Source organism: Medicago truncatula, chromosome 5, assembly GCF_003473485.1.
Source record: "Medicago truncatula cultivar Jemalong A17 chromosome 5, MtrunA17r5.0-ANR, whole genome shotgun sequence".
NCBI lineage: Eukaryota > Viridiplantae > Streptophyta > Magnoliopsida > Fabales > Fabaceae > Medicago > Medicago truncatula.
Window position 1 is genome coordinate 31,543,978 of NC_053046.1, and position 25,006 is coordinate 31,568,983.

At 35.7% G+C, this 25,006-nt stretch overlaps 1 protein-coding gene across 1 annotated transcript; it reads right to left on the reverse strand.

The window, feature by feature from the left end:
- Positions 1-337: 337 nt before the first annotated feature.
- On the reverse strand, positions 338-6,908 carry LOC11405511 (internal alternative NAD(P)H-ubiquinone oxidoreductase A2, mitochondrial). The gene is made up of 9 exons (XM_003615655.4): positions 6,297-6,908; positions 3,085-3,298; positions 2,844-3,004; positions 2,527-2,592; positions 2,232-2,395; positions 1,883-1,997; positions 1,201-1,380; positions 872-1,034; positions 338-753 (listed from the first exon to the last, which is right to left on the reverse strand). The coding sequence occupies exons 1-8, from the start codon at positions 6,747-6,749 to the stop codon at positions 882-884; spliced, it is 1,506 nt and encodes a 501-aa protein (XP_003615703.2). The 5' UTR covers positions 6,750-6,908; the 3' UTR covers positions 338-753; positions 872-881.
- Between the last annotated feature and the right edge of the window lie 18,098 nt (positions 6,909-25,006).

Genomic DNA, 25,006 nt, shown 5'->3' on the forward strand with positions numbered 1-25,006 from the left:
TTATCAATGGCAATGCGAGGAACTCATTCGGTTAATAGCCCTGAAATGACGGAAAACTTGTCTGGCCAAAGATTCTGTTAAAAAAATAAATCAAGTGCATCATCAAATTGCTTTCTGAAGTCATGCAATTATTGGAGATGTTTGAAATCATAGCCTAAAGTTATTGTTAATTTTTGTTTGACAAATATTTCACACTAATATCTAAAGTTAAATATTTAAAATTAAATTAACCCCTAAAATTATTTATGAATATCAGATTAGTAGTCTTCATATTTGTTATGTAAATCTCAAATTTCTTATCAAAGATAGTGAGACATGACTAAATTATTTTACAATATAATTTCAAAGATGTAGTCAATTTCTTTATTTGAGGGACTAACTCATTGTCTCGTACAATTTTAGGCATAATTTTTTCATACATTATTTTGAACATACAATTGGTGAACAGTTCATTATGATTTTTGCTTGATGATGAACAGTTGATATAAACATGAAAACTGGTTTGTTGTGCTCAGTAACTAATATACGTGATGCCTAGAGTTGAATCTCGATGTGTATACATTGTTGATTATAATAAGACCAAAGACTGCCATATTTTATTGCCTTCCTCTTCAAGCTATCTTTTGTGTAATCTCCTTTCAAGTGCCACCAATTTCTACCAAATTGAACATACACGAAGCAAATATCATGAACAAGTACAGTTCCTTGTTGTTCAGCTAACTGGAATTCATCACTTATCCCTTTAATAATGACCTGCGATGCAAACAAATAAAGCTAAGTATGTTAGCATTTCAAAGCCTTAATAAAATGTCACAACTAAATAGGTTTAAGCTCTTTGGAACAACTCCTAACCATTCTGAAAGTATTTTACCTAAAAATTTTCATATTCTGCTTATATCACGGCCAAAAACAAAAGTTGTAGCCCAGTTAATAGCTACATAGAATCTGTTCCTCCAGCTAATGACACGAGTTAGATAAGCTGAGCGCCAAACAAACCAACTGAGAAAACCTGCTAGAGACAATCCTTTTGCATCCTGTAGGAGAAAAGTTAGTGAATTAAACTGTTCTATGTTTTTAAGAGCACCAAGAAAAGGACCTTTAGGTCGAGCACTGATAAGTCTAGTGGTCCCTTTCTCCTGGGATACTATGCGTGAAAACCAGATAAGCCTCACCAAAAGGTTAAGGAATGATAAAAATTACCTTGTTCTGTCTGAGGTCTACTAGAGCCTTGTAACTTCCAACAGTTGCCATGCTTCCAAGATGCTTGTACACAAACTGATTCCCCAAGTCTATATCTTTCATGCTGTTTGCACGGCCTCCATTGGCTTCACCTACTTTGTTTAACAAGGCTGCTAAGTATTTACCTTGCCTCTCTGCTACCTGTGGAATTCAAGTGGCAATACATTAAGGCCCTGTTTAATTAGGCACTTATAAGGTAAGTGTTTATATCATATAAGTGCGTATGTATAAGCCATTTCTATCGCAAGAGATAAAATAAAGTCTAATTAATTTCACGTAATCTATAAGCTGCTTTCATAAGCTATCCTGGAGAGCTTATGGAAATAAACCTAAAACAACTTATGGACATGCATAAGATAATTCCATAAGCTCTCCTAAACAGTCTCACAAGTGCTTATACCGGAAGATAAGTTGAAATAAGTCGGTCCAAATAGACCCTAATTTGACATGAATAAGCTTTCAGGCAAAGGAAGATACAATACATGAACCTCTACCAAGTAAAGGGAGTAACACATTCAGAATGGAATGTGTTTAGGGACTAACTAAGTCCTTAGTGTTAAACTAAAACCAAACCTACACATTGACAGGAATTCAAGAAATGAAAGTGAGCGTTGGAGAAACTAATGAAACCAATGTAAGTTACTTGGGCAAGAGCTGGAAGTGTTGGTTTTCCAGTACTTTCAACAAATCCACTGCAGTCACCTATTGAGAAGATATCTTGTACTGAAGGAACACGAAGCCACTCATCAATACCAATCCTGTGAAGAGAGAACTTTGTACATAAATACTTACACGCTTTAGTGTTAAAACATAATATATTTGGAGTATTGATAAAAATAATAATATATTTGGACCAATGTGATCCTGCTTTCATGATAATACAGATCCGAATACTATATGTATCCATATAGAAATCAGCTGCCAATTGTAAATTTTGCAACGGTTGTCCATGGAATGAAAATAAATGCAACTACTACGTTGAGTAAACAAACCTTCCACCAGGAGATTTAGGGAGATCCAGCGAGTGGATAAAAGGTGATGGACCAACTCCAGTAGACCAAACCAGCAATCCGTATGGAACCTCAGTACCATCGTTAAGTATAATCTTCTTTTCTTGTACATCTTTCACAATGCCTCGAACAAGTCGCACTCCTGACTGATAGAAATCTTAACATGAGGAAAGGAACATATTGAACAAACAGTAAAGGGACTTTCTCGTGATATTCATAGGTACAACACGAACATATTTAACAAAAAGTAAAGAAACACTTACAACATAAAGCTCACCTTTGTCAACTGGTTGGTGGCATAGTGCCTGAGTCGGTCATCAAAGGAAGACAATATCTCATTAGCCTGAAGAGACATGAATAAATTGATTAGCAACAAAAATTATTGTGAAAGACAAATTTTGGATGGAGAAGAAATATTGTTACAAATTTACCACAAAATTGGCTTCTATGAACTCTAAGGTATTTCTAACCATTTTATTATTACAATGAATTGCCGAAAATGACAACGGCAAGAGCAAGATGACTGTTGCTAATTTCTATAACATGTGTATAATCTATTTAATTGCATCACATATCTAATGATACTAAGCATACCTCAATCAAAGTAACATGGATATAGTCCTTCACATGAGCATATCTCTGACGAACATCTCTCATGATAAAATCACTAAGTTCACCACTAAATTCAACTCCCGTAGGACCACCTCCGACAACCACACAGTGTAACAGCCTTTTCTTCTCCTCTTCCGAAATCCCTGCATCCAAATCAGTTACAGATTACAAAGGTAATGCATAAAAAGCATTATTTTTCAAACACAGGAAAATTATCGCAAACCTGGAACGTCAGACATCATCAAATTGAGGAGCAACTTGCGACGGATTTCCTGTGCATGGTAAACTTCACGAAGAAAAATTGCATGTTCATAAACTCCATGAATTCCAAAAGTGGTGGGTTGTGCTCCTAGTGCAATTACTAACTTATCATAGGAGATTGTAAACTTCCAAGGATCCAGTGTCTGTGTTCCTTCAGTTACAGTCTCACATTGTACCTTCAAAACAATGTGTCAGACTCTCCCAAATTAAGCTGCACTGTGATTACATTTATTTCAACCAATACTAGTATCACACCCTTTTGTTCGTTGCTGTCTAAAGGAGTAAGAGCATTTGAAGAAGACTAAAACAGTGTTATAAAAACCAGGAAAGTTACGATGTTTCACCCAATTTTTCATAAGAATTGTAAATTGAAGTTTTATACAAAGTAAGATACATAAAGCAGAACACACAACAGTACTACGGCTATGGAATGTAGTTTTATACATAAAAAACTATATTTCTCAAAATATCCTAACTAAACTGCCAGGAAACAGTAAGGAAAATCGAAAGTTCAACACTCCTCCTGGTTTGGCTTGTTACATAATCCCACCTTCTTTCTTAGCTGCAAAAACCAAGTCCTAGGCTATTAGGAATATATTGTATTCAGAGTTTCCCTTTTCCCAAAGTCAGAATTCTGTTACAATTTTGTTAGTCACGGTTAGGAATTTAGTAACAAGTTAATTACATCTAGTTGCACTATAAATATACCACTGTGCTCTTATGCAAATCAGAATGGAATATACAAGGCTCTCTCAAATCTGATTTCTAGACCTTTCTTTCTTTTCTACACTTTCCTTTACTGTTTATGCATCTCAGTTTCTAATAAGAATCACTCAATCTTTATAAACTCTATTTATGTCATAACCCTAAGCAACATGGGATTTGAGCTTTTCTCCAATAATGAACACCAAACGAAGAAGTCACAATGTTAGGATGAGTAATTTCACAGAACAAACTGACAAACGAAAACACATTGATTCTAGCGCCAATTTAACAAACTGACTAGCAAAAGATACATTTGAGAGTGTTTTTATAATTGATATATTCAGGGACTTTAGTGGCACCATCAGACATATTAAACAACCCAAATGACTATTTACTCGGGTCGGTTACAATTTATATATGAAATTGAATTTCCATTGGGGCTTCCGGTGTCAGGGACAGGAACTGCTTTGAAAGTCAAGATTCCAATACAACAATAACCAACTATCTCACTAGTTAGGGTAGGATAAAAGGATACTACGTATTTCAACCCTACAAAAATGCAAAAAGAAAAAAAATAAACATCTATAGTAAATTCCAAATCCCAAATAAGGTACCTTTTAATGGTTTGAATTTTCAAACCTCAAATAAATTCCACTTAGCTTCAGAACATTCTAAAGTTCTTCTCTACATAATAATAGCTATGATTTTTCATAGCCAAAAACGCATTTTGCAGCACAAACTTCTAATCTTAAAATCAAATATATCACAGCATTGCTAAATCCTCAATACATAGTTTGGCAGAGGAAATTCCAACTTACAACCATTGCAGAATCACATGCCAAAGGCAAAGATCGTAACTCATAATGATACTTGTTTGCCACATCATAGTCACATTAACATGACATTGAATTCAATCACTTCCAACCACTCATCATTCTTATTAAGAAACACATTCATGTGAAAAATTGAATTATAAAATCTACCACTCCTAAAGTTTCAGACAAACATTATATATATATGCCTTTTTTTTTTGTTTTGTAAAACTCGATATCCTGCCCAATTACCGGCAAATCCGCGAGACTAATCCCACCGTTAACTAGCTGGGGGGTCAATTGAAATGAAATCAAAACTTTGTATGGACTGATCATAGTAGTCAATAGCGGCCAATAGCGCCGCTATAGCGGCTGCGCGGTGCGGTGCGGTGCCGGAGCGCTACGCAACAAGCCATAGTGTTGCGGTGTGAGATAGCTGCGCAACGCTTCGTAGCGGTTTTACGGTTTAGAACCGCTATTTCATTTTAAGAGAAAATACAAAATTGTCCTTGGTTTAAAAAAAAAAGAAGGGTATTTTTGTAAATCTTCCTCTGCTTTTCTGCTGTTCTGTAAAACTTTTCACCTCTGCTGTAAATCTTCCTCTACTTTGTCGTGTTTGCTCTGTTATCCTGTTATTTTTTTGTTTAACAATCTCAAAACTCTGATGTCCTGTTACTTTTTTGTTCTAGTTTTCTTTGCTATTATTGATTCCAAACTCCATTCTGCTCTCTCTGTTTTTGTTTGTAGTTTGTACAAACAATCCTCTGTTTTGTTCATATAAAACTCTATTCTGCTCTCTCTGTTTCCTTATTTTTGTTGTTTTTGTTTTTATGAAATAGCGGTCATAGCACTATGCGCTATCCCGCTATAGCATTTTTGGGGTCGGCCACTATGCGCCGCTATCCGCTATTAACTACTATGGGACTGACCCAACACAGGAATTGTTAGCAATTGGAAGAATTGAACCCAAGACTTTGAGAGGAGCATACTCAAAGGTCCTGATCCTACATCACCAGACCAAGCCCTAGGGGTTTTACATATTTATGCCTCGATTAGTTAATTGCTAATTCTGATTCTTAGATATCAGGTCTAACTCAACTCCTCAAAAACCAATATTTTTTTTTTTTTTTGAGGGATCCTCAAAACCAACTTGTAAAGTAAGAATCACTCAAAATTTCAAAACTCTATTTATGTCACAGCTCTAAGCAACATGGGGTTTAAGCTTTTCTCCAACGATGACCCACCAACCAAGAATTCAAAATGTTACAATGAGTAATTTCAAGGACCAAACTGACAAACAAAAGACACATACCAGCACCAATTTAAGTAAAAAAAAAAAAACATTTAACAACTAAACTGTCTAACAAAAGACACATTCGAGGGTATTTTTTTTTATATAATTTTGATGCATTCAGAGATTATAGTGTCACCATCTAACATATTGAATGACCCAAAATGACTATAATATTATAATTTAATCCAATGAAATCGGTAAAAATCATTTTTTTTCCCTCCCACCATTACTAAACCATATAAATATTCCCAATTACATTAGATAAAACATACCATGAATTGAAAAGAGAAAAAAAATCAAACACCTGATAGACATGTACAAATAAGTTTAGATACAATACAATAAAAAGAAAAATAAAGATACCTCATGTTTATCAGCATTGATACCAGTACAATTAGCAAGGAAGAAAAAAGAACCAGGTTCTTTAGAAATAGTGGGTTGAATCCTTGCAACAGGTTCAGCAACAGATCGAAACTCAAGAGTTCCAACACAAGTAGAAGCCAAAAGAGGTGTGAAAACCATGTGATTACGCGGTGATACACAAACGATATCATAGATATTAGAATCTAATCCTTTCATGAATCTGCATCCGGCCCAACCGGTGCCGAGAACCACCACGCGTGGCTTCTCGTGTGGTTTGGTTGGTCCGAGAGCCGCATAACGAACCGGAGCGGTTGAACCGGGTGTTGAAGTGGAGAAGCGAGAGAGAAGAGTGAGAGATGGGAAGAGGTGAGAAGGGTTGGTTGAGTTGGGGGGTTTGAAAAGTTGTTTCGTGGTGAAGAAGTAACTTTTTGAGAGGTTTCTAAACAAAGACATGGTTAGTGTGTTTGTGTTTGAGATGTTGAAGAAAGAAGAAATGAAGTTCCAAAGATGTAGACTGATGGGATGGGATGATCAGATCATATTGAGTTGACTGATAATGTCACCAACTTTGTTGGGCTGCTTGTCTGCTTTTATGGGATCAAATGATGTAATGAGATGAGATTGTTGACATTATTATTGCTTTGAATATTCATGTAGACTACTAGTCGTACATCACATACTGTCTTTTTTGTCCAGGTGCTCATAAAATATATATACAATAAAAAATAACAAATTTCAAAACTCGGAAGATGCTAATACATCATAGTTGAAACGAGAGATTGAAGTTTATCAATTTTTTTTTTAGCAAAGGAAAGGTAAGTATTATCATTAAATCAATCAATGTTCAATATAAGAAGAATAAGACTAAAAAAATACGCTAATTATGTCAAGAACAGGCCGCCCTAATTAAAGTATGAGCAATCATGTTTGCATGTCTCTTAACAAACTTCACATCAAAGTTAGAATGTAAAGATAATTGATAAAATTCTATAAACAATAGCATAGAATTCCGAATCACCGTGACCCGAAGACGATAGCGCTTGCACTAGAGTAGCTGAGTCAGATTCGAAGACATCAAGTAAAGCTACTGTCTCCCTCTCCAAAACTGTCAAATTCGCTTGCTGCAAATTCGTTTGAGCCCGAATAAATTGCCCATGGAAGTCTCTAACACAACACGCAAAAGATGTAATATGGTTACAGTCATGGAACGCGACGTCCATGTTGCACTTTGACCACGTCTCGCACGGTTTCTCCCAAACAGAGTTGTTACCTTGCACTCTATTCTGCCCGTGTTGCACAACTGTTGGTGAGGGCTGTTTATGAACCTCTTGTCATTGTTGTCATGCATCTAGTGTTGTTCTTCCAATAATTGTTGAAGTATGATGAGCGTCATTCTAAATGACTTCATTACGTGCTTCCCAAATTTGCCAAAGAAGCAAAGCCACCCGACCAGCAATGTCTCAGCTTTCTGAACAACATATGTCAAAAACAAAATATGTCAAACTGCTCACAGTTCCAACTCGCGGTTGCAACACAGTCGAAAGCCCTGCCCAATACCAACTCTCACGCGCCACCATATAACCCATAAAAGCATGTCAATCACCCTTAACAATCGTATCACACCAGGAACATATCACCTTACATTGTACATGTCGTGATTGTAGTCAGAGGCGGGTTGGAACACACCCTCTGTAAATCCTTCATAACAAATTACGAGTTTTATGAGGGGGATTCACCTTCCAGATCCTACACCACTCTCCGTCAACATGGAACCAATCAGTGTGTAACAACTCCATCATAGCCATTTGCAACCCGTCTTAATAGTATACCTTTCGTTACGTTCCATCATCCACTCTATTCTTTCATTCTGAACTTCCGCAAACAATGGTGTGTTGAGAATAGCTTGCACCATCTCATCTAAAAAGGTTTAATTGTAGTTTTGATCCCCTTTTTTCATCATTTTGCGAAATTGGTCCCTCAATTTTTAAATTCGACAGTTTTGGTCCATCTATCAAATATTTTGTCTAAAATATTGTTATATCAATGTTTTAAATGAAGTTTTCAATGGAATTTTGTTACAATTTCATCCATGTTAATATTTTTTCATCTTCAGATCATATTCCACGACATTTAAAATTTATCACATCACATTTTTAAATTTTAAAATATGATGGAGGGATCAAAACTGTCGATTTTTACAATAGGGGGACCAATTATGCAAAATGATAAAAATAAGGGGATCAAAACTGCAATTAAGCTCATCTAAAAACAAAGATTCAATCAAAGAAAAAAACAAAAAAACTAACTCATATGAAATCGAAGATAATAATAAAAATATATGTCGACATTAATTAAAACGATTCAAGTAAGTCGTTGTAGCTTAATGTAAATTGCCTAGAAAACGAAGATATTGAGATGAATGCGGAAATAAAAGATTAGTTAATTTGTTGAGAATAGAATATACACCAACTAATGCTATCCAAATTCTTGTAATGTAAATGTATACATAAACATGAGCAAATTTATATATGATGTCTTATGCAAAAGTAAATCATCTCATCTTCTTTGCTAACTTGATTTTGGACGTGTCTTGGTGACAATACAATTTAGTAAAATATTTCTTGTTAAAACAAATGTTCAAGTGATTAGCAACTCACGAAAAAATAGCAGTATAATACAAAATTTTTGATGAAAAATGAGAGCTTATCATCAACGTAAACCGAGAAAGAAGATGGTGAAATCTTTGTTCTTGAAAGGTAAAAATAGCGAGTATGATGATTGTGGCTTGTGAGTATATATCAAAAGATAATAGAAGAATTAGGAAATAGAGAAAGAAACAAAAAGAATGAAGTAGAAGAATAAAATTGAAACGTTTGGAATTTGGAAATATAAAATTGAAACGTTTGGAATTTGGAAATTAATTGTGAACATTTATTCTATTAAAAAAATAAAGGAAAGACTAACCGGTGTCTCTCAAGTACTAGTCAAGGAGGATATTACAAAATGAAATTATATATATAAGGGTTAATTAAGTTTTTGGTCCCTATAAATATCTGCACTTTTGTTTTTAGTCCCTATAAAAATAAATCACACTTTTTAGTCCCTACAAAATTTTCTATTAGTGTTTTTAGTACCTGTTAAATTAAAATTTGTTTAATTATGCTTAAACTTCTAAATTTTTGAAAGATTTTTTACATACAAGTTCACTTGTTACGTGACTTTCTCTTATCTTATTTCCTTACTTCTTATAGCGCAGTAACATGTCCTGAATATCCCTTTTTTATTTGGGGCATTGAAATATATAATGGCATGTTTAGTCATTAGGGCTATTTAGGTTGATGGGTTCTTCATTTTGATGACTGACTGTAATTTCTAGTCAGAACAATTTCTTGAAGCTTTTTGTTTGTCTCTTGTACATCTTTATGCCGCGTTTTCTGATATCAAATATGCCAGTGAATACGCATTCCATTGAACCACATGGTTGGATTTCATGCTCTCAATTTAATGGATTTTCATTTAACACATTGTTGAATTCGTTGGAGTGATTTTCAGGCTTTTGTTCAATTTGTTCGTTGGAACCCTTTCCGAAGAATGAGAACAGGAGAGCATGAAAGATCTTTTATTGGTAAGGCTTAGGGGAAATATACAAATAATCGCGCAGGTAATGTATTAGGACTTATGTATTCTTATCACAATAAGCCTTTTCATTTTGAGCAGCAAGTTGTTGATCCTGATATTCACTTCAATTACATTAAAGCAGCAGCTAAAACTGGACAAATTAAGGTGTAGAGAATGTGACATGGGAATCAATTAATGTTTTATTGAGTGAGGGAAGCAAAGACATAAATGTGTGTAATGCTCTGCAGTGCAAGTTCTTATGATTGCTGATTTCCGCCATTAGTTGATTGAGCTCCTTCAACAGATTGTGCTGCACAATTCTGCCTTTGGTTGAAACTTCGATCAGCCAATTTAGGGTGCTTTCTTATGTAAAATAAGATAGCAACTTTTTGTCAGAAAATTCTGCTCTATATATAAACCAGAAACAATTTACTTTCATTCACATGATGTATCTGAGTTTAGTCTCATTATTGTTTCAATGATTGTTAATTAACCATTTATTTATTCGGGTTTACTAGAATTTGTATTGACACATAACGTTGACTGATCGATCTACTTTGATTGGATTGTTTTTATTATACTAAAAAAAAATGATTCAGTTTAGTTTACCAATTACATACATAATAGTTTACCATCTTTTAAATGTACAGGTTGGTATGTAACGATTTAAATGATTAGGTTGGTATAGTTTACCATCTTTTATATAGTTTTGAATATTTTGTGCAAATTCAAAACCTTGATGTTTCTGCTGGCTACCAAAACAGACAGTTAAAAAACATGGAATGTAGTTTTTTTCGTCTTCCTTGAGGACAAGGAAATATATTTGGCTCAAATTCATTACATGAAAGTTAATGAACTCTGTTATTGTTGAAAGTAGAAGATTGGGTTACAAGTAAATGTAACAAGTAGCAGATAAATTGTTGATTAAAACAAGTGTGTTGTTATTCCGGTCAATATCCAATCTTTTATTTTTATGATCAGTATTTAATGTTCTATCTGCATGTGATCCTTTGAGTTTGAATATTATCTTAGCTTACTCTTATATTATGCTAAAACTCAACTGAAACTGAAAGATACTAAATTCCATTCCGAATTTTATTCTCAAGAGTGCATCGCAGCAATATCCTAATGACAAACTGACCAATTGCAAGAAAACCAAAGAGTTAATGTTTTCTCCTCCAAAACTCCACCACCTCGAAACTCGAATTAACCTGGTGGAGTTCCAAACATGAATTTTACCTGCATTATGAAATACCGTCTGTACTTCTAACCAACCGGTTATCTTCGCCCAAACCCTAGAAAAAAACGGACACTCAAAATAAATGTCGAACTGAAGGTGAAAAACACAAGAAGGGGGGGTTGAATTGTGTTTTCTTTTTCTCTTAAAAAATACTTCTTCTGATAAAACTTCAGAAGCAGTTTGATTGCTTCTGATGAAATGATCAGAGTCAGATTGCAGCGGAAAAGAACAGAGCAGAGAAAAGAAAGACAAAGACACAAGCAGTTATCCTGGTTCCTTCCACAACACGGAAGTAGTCCAGTCCCCCTTGCACTTCCAAGGAGATTTCACTATAATCACAAAGATTACAACTGCTCAATACTTTCTAAGTATGAGACTTCACAAAACTATGCTCAAGCACACACGCAAGAGTCTTCCAATGCTCAAGCACTAAGCAAGAGACTTCTAATGCTCAAGCACGCAGGCGAGAGACTTCTAATCAAACAAAAATACAGAGAATTGAGTTTGAATTGAACACTTGATATACAATCAGTGGTGTTCACAATACAATACAGAAAAGACTCTAGACTTTGAATTTCTAAGATGTATCAAATCAGTGCAGAAATTCAGTGTGCTTTGTAGAATCAAATTGACAGAGTTTTGGCGCTTTTTTTAACTTATGTATTTCTCTCTTTTATCTTCAAGTCTTCACTCCTTTTTATAGAGGCGTGAAAGAGACGTTGAGATAATCAGCACGTCTAAAGAGTCGTTTGAAATCCTTTGATTATCCACCAGTGATCCTTTGCCTGATTTGGGTGTAGTCCTTTGAAGAATAAACTTCAAATTCCTTCCCATCTTGAGTGTACAATTCTGCAGGCATGGCTGTTGTTTTGTCTTGTAGCGTAGACAGAAAACAGAGTAGTGGAGGTAGTGGTTGTACACTTGTACTTTGTCAACTCTATTAACGAGAGACAAGAGCTTAGTGCTATCCATATATCCGTTGATACCTCCCTTTCAATTCTTCGTTCTTCTTTGATAAGACTGAATTGAAAATCAGCTACTTTGAATCTTCAGTTTGATTAAAGGATCAAATGTAGCTTCTGGTGAAGATATTGATTCTGATGAAAACTTTTGCTTCTGATGACTTTCTGCTTCTGATGACGTCATCTCTTCAGGAGCAGTTTAGCTTCAGGAGCAGTTTTCTTCAGATGCTCAGAATTTCTTTTTCTTTCCATTGTTCTTCCAAGACCTATTGAAATGACTTGAGTAGCCTTTGGTCCTGTACACTTGAACAATTATTAGTAATAACCAATTGACAATTTTTAATACCTTGTTATCATCAAAACTCAATAAGGTTCATTGTGAAACACATTTTGTTCCAACAATCTCCCCCTTTTTGATGATGACAAACAATAGTATTTAAAATGTTCAATTGTTGTTGATCTAATTAATAAGTTGACTACTGGGACAGAGGTTTGTAAGCTCCCCCTGAGTCTAATAGATCTTTAAGGTGAGGTTTGTAAGCTCCCCTAAGTTCTATTCTTATTAATTAAATTTCAATAAAATACTTATAAAATCAAATCAGAAGTATTTAAAAGAAATTTAGAGTAGGGCTCAGTGCCTTAAAAAATACTATACATTTACTCCCCCTTTTGTCATCAACAAAAAGAATAGAAACAAAAGAAAGAGTATCAGAGCAAACAGCATTAAAAACAGTAAATATCATCAGAGTTAAAGCTTGTAAAACATATTGAAGGTGAAAAAGCACAAGATCCAGAAACAATGATAATATATATAAAGAAAGATTAAGATACAAAGACACAGCTACTAAGAACAAAAGTAAAAAACAAGCTAGAGTTGGGTGTGCAACTAAGGTTGGGCTTGCTTATACAACTGTTCTAAGAGATACTTGATCTGATCATCCTTCTTCTGAAGTAGCTCATCCTTTTCCCTCATTCTTCTTTTATATCCAGCCTGAATTCTAGCAGCCCTAGTGATGTACTCTTCTTCTGGATAGAAAGGAGTAATGTCCAGCAGAGGCACAAAATTCAGCTCTTTCTCCTTAGCTGCTTCATGCATATCTTCCAAAAGCTTCTTCAGCATAGCAGAGTGAGATGACACACATTTAGTTCTAAGCTGATCCAGCAGCTCATCAAAGCTCTTCTGTAGATCCATCCACTGATCATAATAGTGAATAGGAGGTGCAGGAACTGTTCTGCGAAGAATCAGTGCCTGAATCTCATCACTAAGTCTGATCAGTTGTTCCTCTATATACTCAGACTCCAGGATATGGTCAGGGATGGGTGAAGGTTCAGTTTGAGTTGTATTTGATGTGGAAGGTTGGTCAGAGGTTAAGTCTATTATAGTGGGTGAGTCTGGTTGTTGTTGTTGTTCTGTTGTTTGGTCAGAAGTTGTTTGGTCAGGAGCAACTTGTTCAGAAGCAGTTTGCTCCTGAACAGTTTGCTCAGGGATGGTTTGGGTTTCTGTTTGGGTTTCCAAGACAGTCTTCTCAGAAACTGTCTTAGAGGCCTTAGTGGGTGTTGGTTGCATTTCACCACCTAGATGTTTTTCTAAGTTGTGAAGGGTTGAGGATTCTTGGTGTTGGGGGGTTTCTGAAGTAGTTGCATCTGAAACTACTTCAGAGGCCCTTTGTGGAGTTTGGTTAGGTTCTTGGTTGGGTTCAGGTTGTTGTATACTAACAGGCTCTGGAATATCTGGATATAGTGGATGAGTAGTAGGCAAATTGAATTTCTCACAAAGTTTTATCCTATTTTTTGAAAATTCTATTTGAGTACTCTCATAGTCAAGTGTTCCAAATTCTGTTAGTTTGGTAGGTTTGGTTTTTAGAAGCTTGTCTATATGTTGGCTAAGGGGTTGGTCATCTGATTCTGTGGATGATGAAGAGGGTGAAGAGGGTAGAGATAGAGACTGAGTATTAGTTGGAGCTTTAGATGGATTACCTGAGGACTGAGCTTCTGGAGCCTTTGAAACTGGTTCTGATGAAGTTGTTCCTGAAGCTTGCTTATTCTTCAAGGCTTGAGAAAGCAGAGTTGCTCCATACTGAACTGTTTCTTGCTCTAACTCAGAAGCTAAAGCAGCAATGTCAGGAGTAGGCACATACCCTGCAGCCTTGAGACGCTCATCCCTTTCTTTTTCATACAAAATCTTCATCCTTTTCTTTTCTGCTATCTTGGATGCAGAAACCTCCCTAGTATACTGCCTCATTTCTTCAGTCATTTCAAAACTGGGCATGACTATGGGCTCAGAAGTTGCAGTCCTTTTTGCCTTCTTGGGGCTTGAGTCTTCATCCCAGTTCTCTTCCAGTTCTTTCAACATTTCTTCCCTTCTTCCTTCAGCTGTCTTCAGATTTCTTGTTAAATTAGACCTCTTCCTTTTGATGGTCTGAAGAGCAGCTTCTCTTTTATTTTTGGGACTTGAAGGCTTTTCAGAAGCAGCTTGATCAGAAGCAGCTTGTTCAGAACCAGCTTGTTCAGAAGCAGGCTGTTCTGCTGTTTCTTGAGTACTCCTTGTCCTTTTTCTGATAAGAGGGACATCATCCAAATCCTCCACTTCCTCAAGAATGGTGGACATAGCAGATTTTTCCTTCTTAGCTTTCTTATGCTTCTGAGCACCCACCTCAGTAGCATCTTCAGCAAGGTATTCTTCCTTGGTGATCTGCTTCTTTTTAGATTTTCTGCCTTTGGCCACAGGCAGATCACCACCATACATTTCTTCTGGGATATCTTTCAGGCTGATTTTCTTGTTGTAGCTCTTGTAGTAGTCTAAGATGTAGGCCCTCTGCACATCCAGGGGATCTTTCTTGCAGATAGGGATGTGATGAGTGACTAGATCAGATATGACATCAGATTCATGCATATCTGTATCTAGTTTCCTGCATGTTGAAATCAGCCTCATCTTGACTAGAGTTGCCCCATTGATTATTTTTCCTGTGACTGCTCCCAGCTTCTGATTATCATAAATACCCACGTCTTTCAGGGCACTTAGGAGTCCTCCTTCTTGAAAGATTATGGAGAGCAGCCTTCCATAGGGAACAAACTTCCTGTTCTCCATCTGGCTCTTCTTGAGTTCCTTGATCATGTATTTAAACATATACTTGGGAACGTTCATTGTTGTTTCCTGAGAGATGGTGTGATGCAGAAAGACTTTGTGACCAAGTGAAGGTTGATCATTTCCTCCACCTTTGGGAAAAATGTTTTCATTCTGGATCTTCAGCAGCATTTTCTTTTCCATGCTTAAGGTGCTGTAAGGCTTAGCATCCTTTGATCCGTAGATAGTGTTGTTTACTATCTCCTTCCATGGGCTTGTTCTGGGGTTAGGAATCTCTTCTCCATCGTATGTCCCAGAAGCATCTCTCCTCATAGCTTGAGCAATCACTTGCTCATTGATTGTTACAGGAATCCCCATGACGTTTGATCTAATCTCAGTCCCAGTGAAGGCGAGTAGACCCATTTCTTCTCTGGTTTTTCCCTCCAAAGTAGGATCAACCAGAATCATCTGAGCTTCTTCCTGTTTAGCAGCAACTTTGTCAAACACTGAAGCTCTTACCCAGAATTGTCTGACAAGCACTTCATAAGTAGGACCGTTGAGAAGACTGAAGTAACTCATTAGCTTCTGCTTCTTGTAGAATCTTACCAAGTCGCATCCATGATGAGTTAGAGAAGTGAAATCCACAGGATTTTCCGCTTGAATGATTAGCTCCCATTCCTCAATAGACATAGTTCTTCCTTTGATTTCATAAGCAGGAGTATCTATATCCATATTCGATGAAGAACCACCGGCAGAACTTGAAGATGCCATTGATTTGAAGTAGAATTAGGGTTCTAAGGTGTTTTGAGAGGTTGAGAGAATGTGCTTACTTACACAGAGGGTTGAGAAGAAATTAGAAAGTGTTTGTTGTGAAGTGAGAAGTGTGTGAAATGACTTAGTGTTTTTATTAAAACGTTTGTAATTCAGAGGGGACAAACAAACACAGCATTAATGACAAATTGGGGGCGCGTGTAAGTATGTTAAAAAGCGAATAAAAACATCATTGCCCTTTTTGTTATACTCCAATACAAATAGACCACGTCAGAGACTCTTCAGAAAACTACCTTTTGGGTAATGGGACAGCTGTTACATAAAGTAACTGCCAACGTTCCCACTAGCCAAGCTATTCAGAAGCAAAGAATAACACTTCTGAAGTTTTAGTGCTGACGTCATCTTCAGAAGCACATTTTCCTCAGAACCTCAGTTAAGAGCTTCTGATGAACCAAAATGCTTCTGAATAAACTTCAGAACCAAACTTCTTATTCAGAGGCAAGCAATTTTTCAATCAGACACAAAATGCATGTTCAAATTTTTCTTAATAAAATCAAATCTTTCAACAGACAAAGGTTTTGTAAATATATCAGCCCATTGATGTTCAGTATCAATGAATTGTATATCTAAAATCCCTTTTTGAACATAGTCTCTGATAAAATGGTGTTTGATTTCAATATGCTTGGCTCTTGAATGTAGAATTGGATTCTTTGACAAACAAATAGCAGCAGTATTATCACAGTAAATGGGAATACTGTTAGCATTAATCTGATAGTCTTCCAACTGATGTTTCATCCAAAGTAGTTGTGTGCAACAACTTGCAGCTGAAATGTACTCTGCTTCTGCTGTAGACATAGCAATAGTTGCTTGTCTTTTGCTTGCCCAGGATATCAGATTCTTTCCCAGGAATTGACAATTTCCACTGGTTGATTTTCTTTCAATCCTATCACCAGCATAATCAGCATCACAGAATCCAATCAACTTATAATCTAGGGATTTCCTATACAGGAGTCCAAGATTAGTTGTTCCTTTCAGATACCTGAAGATTCTCTTAACTGCAGTTAAATGAGATTCTCTAGGATCTGATTGAAATCTTGCACACAAGCATACACTGAATAAAATATCAGGTCTAGATGCAGTGAGGTATAACAGAGAACCAATCATACCTCTGTATAGCTTCTGGTCTACTACTGTTCCAGTATCTTCTTTGCTTAAGGTGCAGGTTGGATGCATTGGAGTGTTCATCACTTTACAATCTTCTAGCTTGAACTTCTTCAGAAGCTCCTTTGTATATTTTGTTTGATGAACATATACTCCTTCTTTACTTTGGTTGATTTGAATTCCCAGAAAGAATTTCAATTCTCCCATCATACTCATTTCAAATTCATCCTGCATTAACTTAGAAAATTCTTTGCAAAGAGATGCATTAGTAGAACCAAATATTATATCATCAACATATATTTGCACAATCAAAATATCTTTCTTAAGAGTCCTTCTGAAGAGTGTTGTGTCAACTTGTCCTCTTTCAAAATCATTTTTAATTAAGAAATTACTTAGTCTATCATACCAAGCTCTGGGAGCTTGTTTCAAGCCATATAGTGATTTCTTAAGTTTATAAACATGGTCAGGATGCTTAAGATCCTCAAACCCAGGAGGTTGTTTAACATACACTTCTTCTTCAATGACACCATTAAGAAAGGCACTTTTGACATCCATTTGATATAATATTATGCCATGATTAATTGCGTAGGATAGAAGTAACCTGATTGCTTCCAATCTTGCAACTGGAGCAAATGTTTCAGTGTAATCAATGCCTTCTTGTTGACTGTAGCCTTGAGCAACAAGTCTGGCTTTGTTTCTGGTTACTTCTCCTTGTTCATTCAGCTTGTTTCTGAATACCCATTTTGTTCCAATAATGTTCTTCTGAGAAGGTTTGGGTACCAGATCCCACACATCATTCCTTTGGAATTGATTTAGCTCTTCTTGCATAGCTAATATCCATCCATCATCTGAGAGAGCTTCTTCAACAGTTTTAGGCTCAATTATTGAAAGCAGTCCTATTAATGACTCTTCTTGTCTAAAATGTGATCTAGTTCTTCTAGGACTATCTTTGCTTCCAATGATTAGCTCCTCAGGATGTGAAGATTTGTGCTTGAATTTAGGTTGTATAACCTGCTGAGTGTTATCTAGAAAGTCCTCAGAAGCAATTTCATTCTGTACTTTTGAGCTAGGTTCTGCTTCTGAATTAGACTCAGCTTCTGGAGTGATTTCAGCTTCTGGACTAGATTCAACTTCTGTATACTTTTCAGAATCAGAAGGTTGATCAGATTCTGATGCATCTTCAGAATCAGTTGTACCTGCATTACTTTCACTTTGCTCTGAAGTTTTACTTCCAGGCTCTCTATCATCAAATTTTACATGCATAGATTCTTCAACACATTGTGTTTCTGAATTATACACTCTGTATGCCTTTGACCTTTCAGAGTAACCTAAAAAGATTCCTCTTTGAGCCTTGGCATCAAATTTCTTCAGATAGTCTTTAGTGTTTAAGATGTAACAGGTACATCCAAACTGATGAAAGTAAGAGATATTGGGTCTTCTTCCTTTAAAGAGTTCATATGCTGTTTTCTCCAACATAGGTCTGATATAGATCCTATTTTGAATATAACATGAAGTATTGACTGCTTCTGCCCAAAAATGTTTAGCTAAGTTGTTTTCATGGATCATGGTTCTGGCCATTTCTTGTAAAGTTCTGTTCTTTCTCTCTACAACTCCATTTTGTTGTGGAGTTCTAGGAGAGGAAAACTCATGGAGAATCCCATGTTTTTCACAAAAAAGTTCAAATGGCTCATTTTCAAATTCTCCACCATGATCACTTCTGACTTTCAAAATTTTCAATTCTTTTTCAGATTGTATTTGAGTGCAGAAGCTGCTAAACACTTCACATGCATAGTCTTTACTTTTAATGAATTTTACCCAAGTCCATCTGCTGTAATCATCAACAATGACTAATCCATATTTACTTCCATATAAGGATGCAGTGTTAACTGGACCAAAAAGATCAATATGGAGTAATTCTAAGGGTCTGGAGGTTGATACAATGTCTTTAGATTTGAACGAACTTTTCACAATTTTCCCTTTCTGACATGCACCACAAAGTGCATCTGAATGATAATCAATGTTAGGCAATCCTTTGACCAGTTGTAACTTGCTAATTTTAGAAATTAATCTCCAATTAGCATGTCCCAACCTTTTATGCCATACCCATTTTTTATCATTCATTGACAGAAGGCAAACTACCTTCTGATCAGCCAGATCAGAGAAATTTATTTTATAGACATTCTCAACTCTCTTTCCCTTGAATGTAATGGATTTGTCATCCTTGTTAACTAGTGTGCAGTTGGTCTTACTGAACGTTACATCATACCCATTGTCACAAAATTGACTTATGCTCAATAGGTTATGCTTCAGACCATCTACTAGCCACACATTATTAATTGAGATGGAGGAATTACCAATAGTACCTGTACCAATGATCTTTCCAGTTTGGTTGCCACCAAACTTCACTTCTCCTCCATCTTTCATTGTAAGGGTAAGGAACAAAGCTTTCTCTCCAGTCATGTGCCTTGAACATCCGCTGTCTAGGTACCATGACCTTTGTTTCTCTCTTGCCCTTAAGCACACCTGCATTTTTGGCCAATTCAGATTTAGGTACCCATATCTTCATGGGTCCTTTTGGGTTAGCTTTGGAGGTTTTACTTTTCCTCCCTTGTACCTTAGGGTGAATGCTGAGTGGCTTCTGATCATTCAATACTTTAGGTTTGACACCTTTTGGTATTGTTTTCTCAGAAGCAGTAGCTGCTTTGTTCTTCTGATCCTTTTGTTTTGGAATTTTAGATTCTGGTTTAATCAGATTCTGATGAACAGGTTCTGATCTTTTCAGAATTTTAATCTTTTGACTCTTAGGATCAGATTTTGTCATTACCTTGATCTTAAGATTCTCTGGCTTTGATGTGATCTTAGCCTGTGAACCTGAAGCTTCAGGTTTTGACTGAACATCAGTTATAGCATTTGTACCTTCAGGCACAAAGGTGGATTTCAATCCATCCTTGATACAATCACAGTAGCTCTTGAGACTGTATTCTTTGGATTTCTCCTCAGAATATCCAATCCCTTTGCCTTTGTTCTTGTATGTGCTGTAGATCATAGAAGCAACTTTGCTTCTGTCTATTCCAGCCATAATAAAATCATCCAAGGCAATCTCATGTTTATTGCCTGAACCTTTATCACATTTTTCTTGTAGCTTCTGACAAAGACTCTTGAGTCTATCTTCATATGTTGTTGATATGAGGTTAAACCCTTTGAGTTCTTCTTCAGAAGCTTTCAGTTCCAATAGAGTTGACTTTTGTTGTTTCATCAAATCAACATATTTTTCTTTTAAATCTGTCAACTCATTGGTTCTGTGTTCAAACAGTGATAAAAGTTCTTTTAGAGAATCAACAAGTTCTTGTCTAGGGATTTTGGAATATACCTCATTTTCATCTTCTGAATCTGATTCAGCTTCTGATACTGCTTCTGATGATACTGTTGCCACTAACCCAACAGCTGCCTTAGCATCATCATCAGCTTCTTCTTTATCAGAACCAGATTCACTATCCAAATCTTCCCAGGTCGCCATCAAGCTCTTTTTGATTTGCTTTCTGAATTTACTGGAATTGAAGCTTGATTTCTTGGATTTGCCTTTAAACTTCTCCTTCTGAAGATCAGGGCAATCAGCAATGAAATGACCAGGCTTCTTACAATTGAAGCATCCCTTCTGATCTTCTTTCTTGGAGTTCTTGTAGCTACCTCTCTTGCTCAAAAATTTCTTCTGCTTCCTTGCCAGATACTCAAGCTTGTTGGACAACATAGCCATTTTTACAGATTGATCTTCATCAGAATCTCCATCAGGTGATTCTTCTTCAGATTCACTGGCTTTGTAGGCTTTGGAAGATTTTGAGATCTTTCCTTTAGATGGTAAAGCAATGGATTTACTCTTCTTAGAGGTTTCATGCTCATTTAAACTCATTTCATGCACTTTGAGTGAGCTAACAAGATCTTCAACACTTAAAGTATTTAGATCCTTAGCTTCCTCAATAGCAGTTACTTTGGGTCTCCATCTTGAAGGTAAGCTTCTCAAAATCTTACTAACATGATCAGAAGCAACATAGCTTTTCTTCAGTATTTGCAATCCAGAAACTAAAGTTTGAAATCTTGAGTACATTTCTTCTATACTCTCATCATCCTTCATTCTGAAAAGTTCATACTGATGAACTAGCATCAAAGCTTTAGCCTCTTTTACTTTCTTGCTGCCTTCAAAGTTTGCACATAGAGAAGCAAACATAGCCTTCGCAGTAGATTTGTCACTCATTTTCATGTATTCGGTGCGAGGTATAGAAGCCACAATAATCCCTCTGATTTTGTGGTGCTTCTTGTAAAGCTTCTTCTGAGCAGGAGTATGTATTTTTCTATCTATAGCAGCTCCTTCTTCATCTAAATCCAGGTCATCAACTCCATCTTCCAGTATGTCCCATAACTCTTCATCTAATCCCATGATAAAGCTGTACATATTAGTTTTCCACCAAGAAAACTCTTCTGGATCTCCATTAAACCTTGGAGCTTTTCCAGAGTCTGTTTTCTTGTCAGCAGTATCATAGTCATGCTTGACGCTTGTGTATTTTGGAGTAACTGATTCCTCATCTCCAGACATGTTTTTCTAATAGATCTTGAACTGTAACACGGTTAAGTGCTGTGATAACAGAGCAAGCTCTGATACCAATTGAAGGTGAAAAACACAAGAAGGGGGGGTTGAATTGTGTTTTCTTTTTCTCTTAAAAAATACTTCTTCTGATAAAACTTCAGAAGCAGTTTGATTGCTTCTGATGAAATGATCAGAGTCAGATTGCAGCGGAAAAGAACAGAGCAGAGAAAAGAAAGACAAAGACACAAGCAGTTATCCTGGTTCCTTCCACAACACGGAAGTAGTCCAGTCCCCCTTGCACTTCCAAGGAGATTTCACTATAATCACAAAGATTACAACTGCTCAATACTTTCTAAGTATGAGACTTCACAAAACTATGCTCAAGCACACACGCAAGAGTCTTCCAATGCTCAAGCACTAAGCAAGAGACTTCTAATGCTCAAGCACGCAGGCGAGAGACTTCTAATCAAACAAAAATACAGAGAATTGAGTTTGAATTGAACACTTGATATACAATCAGTGGTGTTCACAATACAATACAGAAAAGACTCTAGACTTTGAATTTCTAAGATGTATCAAATCAGTGCAGAAATTCAGTGTGCTTTGTAGAATCAAATTGACAGAGTTTTGGCGCTTTTTTTAACTTATGTATTTCTCTCTTTTATCTTCAAGTCTTCACTCCTTTTTATAGAGGCGTGAAAGAGACGTTGAGATAATCAGCACGTCTAAAGAGTCGTTTGAAATCCTTTGATTATCCACCAGTGATCCTTTGCCTGATTTGGGTGTAGTCCTTTGAAGAATAAACTTCAAATTCCTTCCCATCTTGAGTGTACAATTCTGCAGGCATGGCTGTTGTTTTGTCTTGTAGCGTAGACAGAAAACAGAGTAGTGGAGGTAGTGGTTGTACACTTGTACTTTGTCAACTCTATTAACGAGAGACAAGAGCTTAGTGCTATCCATATATCCGTTGATACCTCCCTTTCAATTCTTCGTTCTTCTTTGATAAGACTGAATTGAAAATCAGCTACTTTGAATCTTCAGTTTGATTAAAGGATCAAATGTAGCTTCTGGTGAAGATATTGATTCTGATGAAAACTTTTGCTTCTGATGACTTTCTGCTTCTGATGACGTCATCTCTTCAGGAGCAGTTTAGCTTCAGGAGCAGTTTTCTTCAGATGCTCAGAATTTCTTTTTCTTTCCATTGTTCTTCCAAGACCTATTGAAATGACTTGAGTAGCCTTTGGTCCTGTACACTTGAACAATTATTAGTAATAACCAATTGACAATTTTTAATACCTTGTTATCATCAAAACTCAATAAGGTTCATTGTGAAACACATTTTGTTCCAACAGAACTGTTTTTTCAATATCATACCCACCAATACAAAACTGAGCTTCACTACTTAAGATCCCTATTCTGTAAAACTTGTCAAACAAACAATATTACCTTCAGTGAAGTGAACACACAGTGTAAGCTGATGGTCCTCCTTCCACACCCCCAAATTAATTTCTTGTATCAAATGACAAATTGGGCAGGAGTCAGAATTTACCAAATTGAGAATACTAACGTAGAGCTGCACTAATATATTTACATTACAGAATACTAATGTATCCAATTAGTAACACTGCATATTCTCTAATATATTCACAATGTAGGAAGTAAGGAATATGGAACACAAGAAGATACATTTTGGCAATACTTTAGTATCTCTGATATGTCTTGGAGAATACATTTTGTGATCAATGGATTGGAAATTACTTTCAGTGAGATCATTTTGGGTCTTGTATTTGATACATTCTGCATAATAAAGATACTAGTGCGAGTGTCACATTTTATTTTGATTTGTATTAAGACATTGAAAATTGGCAGTCATAAATTTTCTTTGTATATGACTGGAGATTGAGTACCAACTAAGTTATAGTGTTTCATTGATTAAATAATCAATAACTTTTTTTTTTGGTCAGGTAAAATAATCAAGGGTTAATTAAGTTTTTAGTCCCTATAAATATTCACAGTTTTGTTTTTAGTCCCTACAAAATAAAATCATACTTTTTAGTCCTTATAAAATTTTCCATCAACATTTTTAGTCCCTATAAAATTTTCCATCAGCATTTTTAGTCCCTATAAAATTTTTCCATCAGCATTTTTAGGCCCTAAAATGCTTAAGGAAAATGTCACAAGGACTAAAAAATGTGATTTTATTTTATAAGGACTAAAAACAAAACTGTGAATATTTATAGGGACTAAAAACTTAATTATACATTTTACTTTTTTTGTGAGTGCTTAAATCTTGTGACCATAATAATACTCTCACCACTAAATGCATTAAACAATAAAACAAGTGTGGACCCACAAAGAGCTGGCTATCGTTTTTTATGCTTAATCAAACGCTTCCCAACAATTGTACCAGCTAGTGGTGACTATATATATTAAAAAATGTTGATGTAAAATATACAATAAAAGAGACAAAAAGTCAGTCAATAAAAGAAACTCACCATACATTTCATTTTTTTTATTCAACTCATCACAGTCCACCCTCTTCCATTTTCATTCAACCACGTTAGATCAATCTAAATAATGGCTGAGGCCTTACTTGGTGATGCGTTTGATAATTTATTGTCTCTTGTTCAAAATGAATTTGCAGTCATTTCTAGAATCAAGTTCTACTCCAAGATATATTGGGTCATCTGCTATTAGGTTTTTCGTAATCGGATCATCCATCATTTATGTCTACGACTGGTTTGTAAGGTGATACCATCTTATATATCCACCCACTATTTATGTCCATGAACTAAACTCAATAGTGTTGGTCGTGAGAGGGTGTATCACCTTACAACCCGGTATTGTGGGGTTGCGCCCACATTGTAATACTACTTTAATCAATAATGAAAAGCTATAAACTTATTTCTTTAAAAAAAAATGAGTGATGAGGTGTCGACGAAAAAATTTGGGGTCTAATTTAATAAAGATAATAGAGAGATAAACAGATCCTTTAAAAAAAAAAAATAGATAAAACTTGTTCCAGAAATGCACAAAATTAAATTAAAGGTATAAAACAAATTACATGTAGCCTGAGTTAGTATGATTGAACAAAGTTTGATATTTCTTTTAAGAGTTTTATTGAACTGAGCCCAAGCTAGTATGTAATTAAAATACCAATGACATGAGATTTCAAAAACAAATATCAGTGAATGACCATCTTAAACCAGAACTGGAATGAAATTTTACATTTAATCAAATAAATAGAATGTAAAACAAATACATATGACATCATAACTGTCCCAAAAGATACCTCAAATTTATTATAAAGTAAAT

Coding starts and splice junctions, on each gene's coding strand:
- LOC11405511 (XM_003615655.4), bottom strand. CDS start 6,749: ATGTCTTTGTTTAGAAACCTCTCAAAAAGTTACTTCTTCACCACGAAA. Junction 2,396..2,526: donor CCACCAACCAGTTGACAAAG/GTGAGCTTTATG, acceptor GATTTCTATCAG/TCAGGAGTGCGACTTGTTCG. Junction 1,381..1,882: donor CACTTCCAGCTCTTGCCCAA/GTAACTTACATT, acceptor TGAATTCCACAG/GTAGCAGAGAGGCAAGGTAA.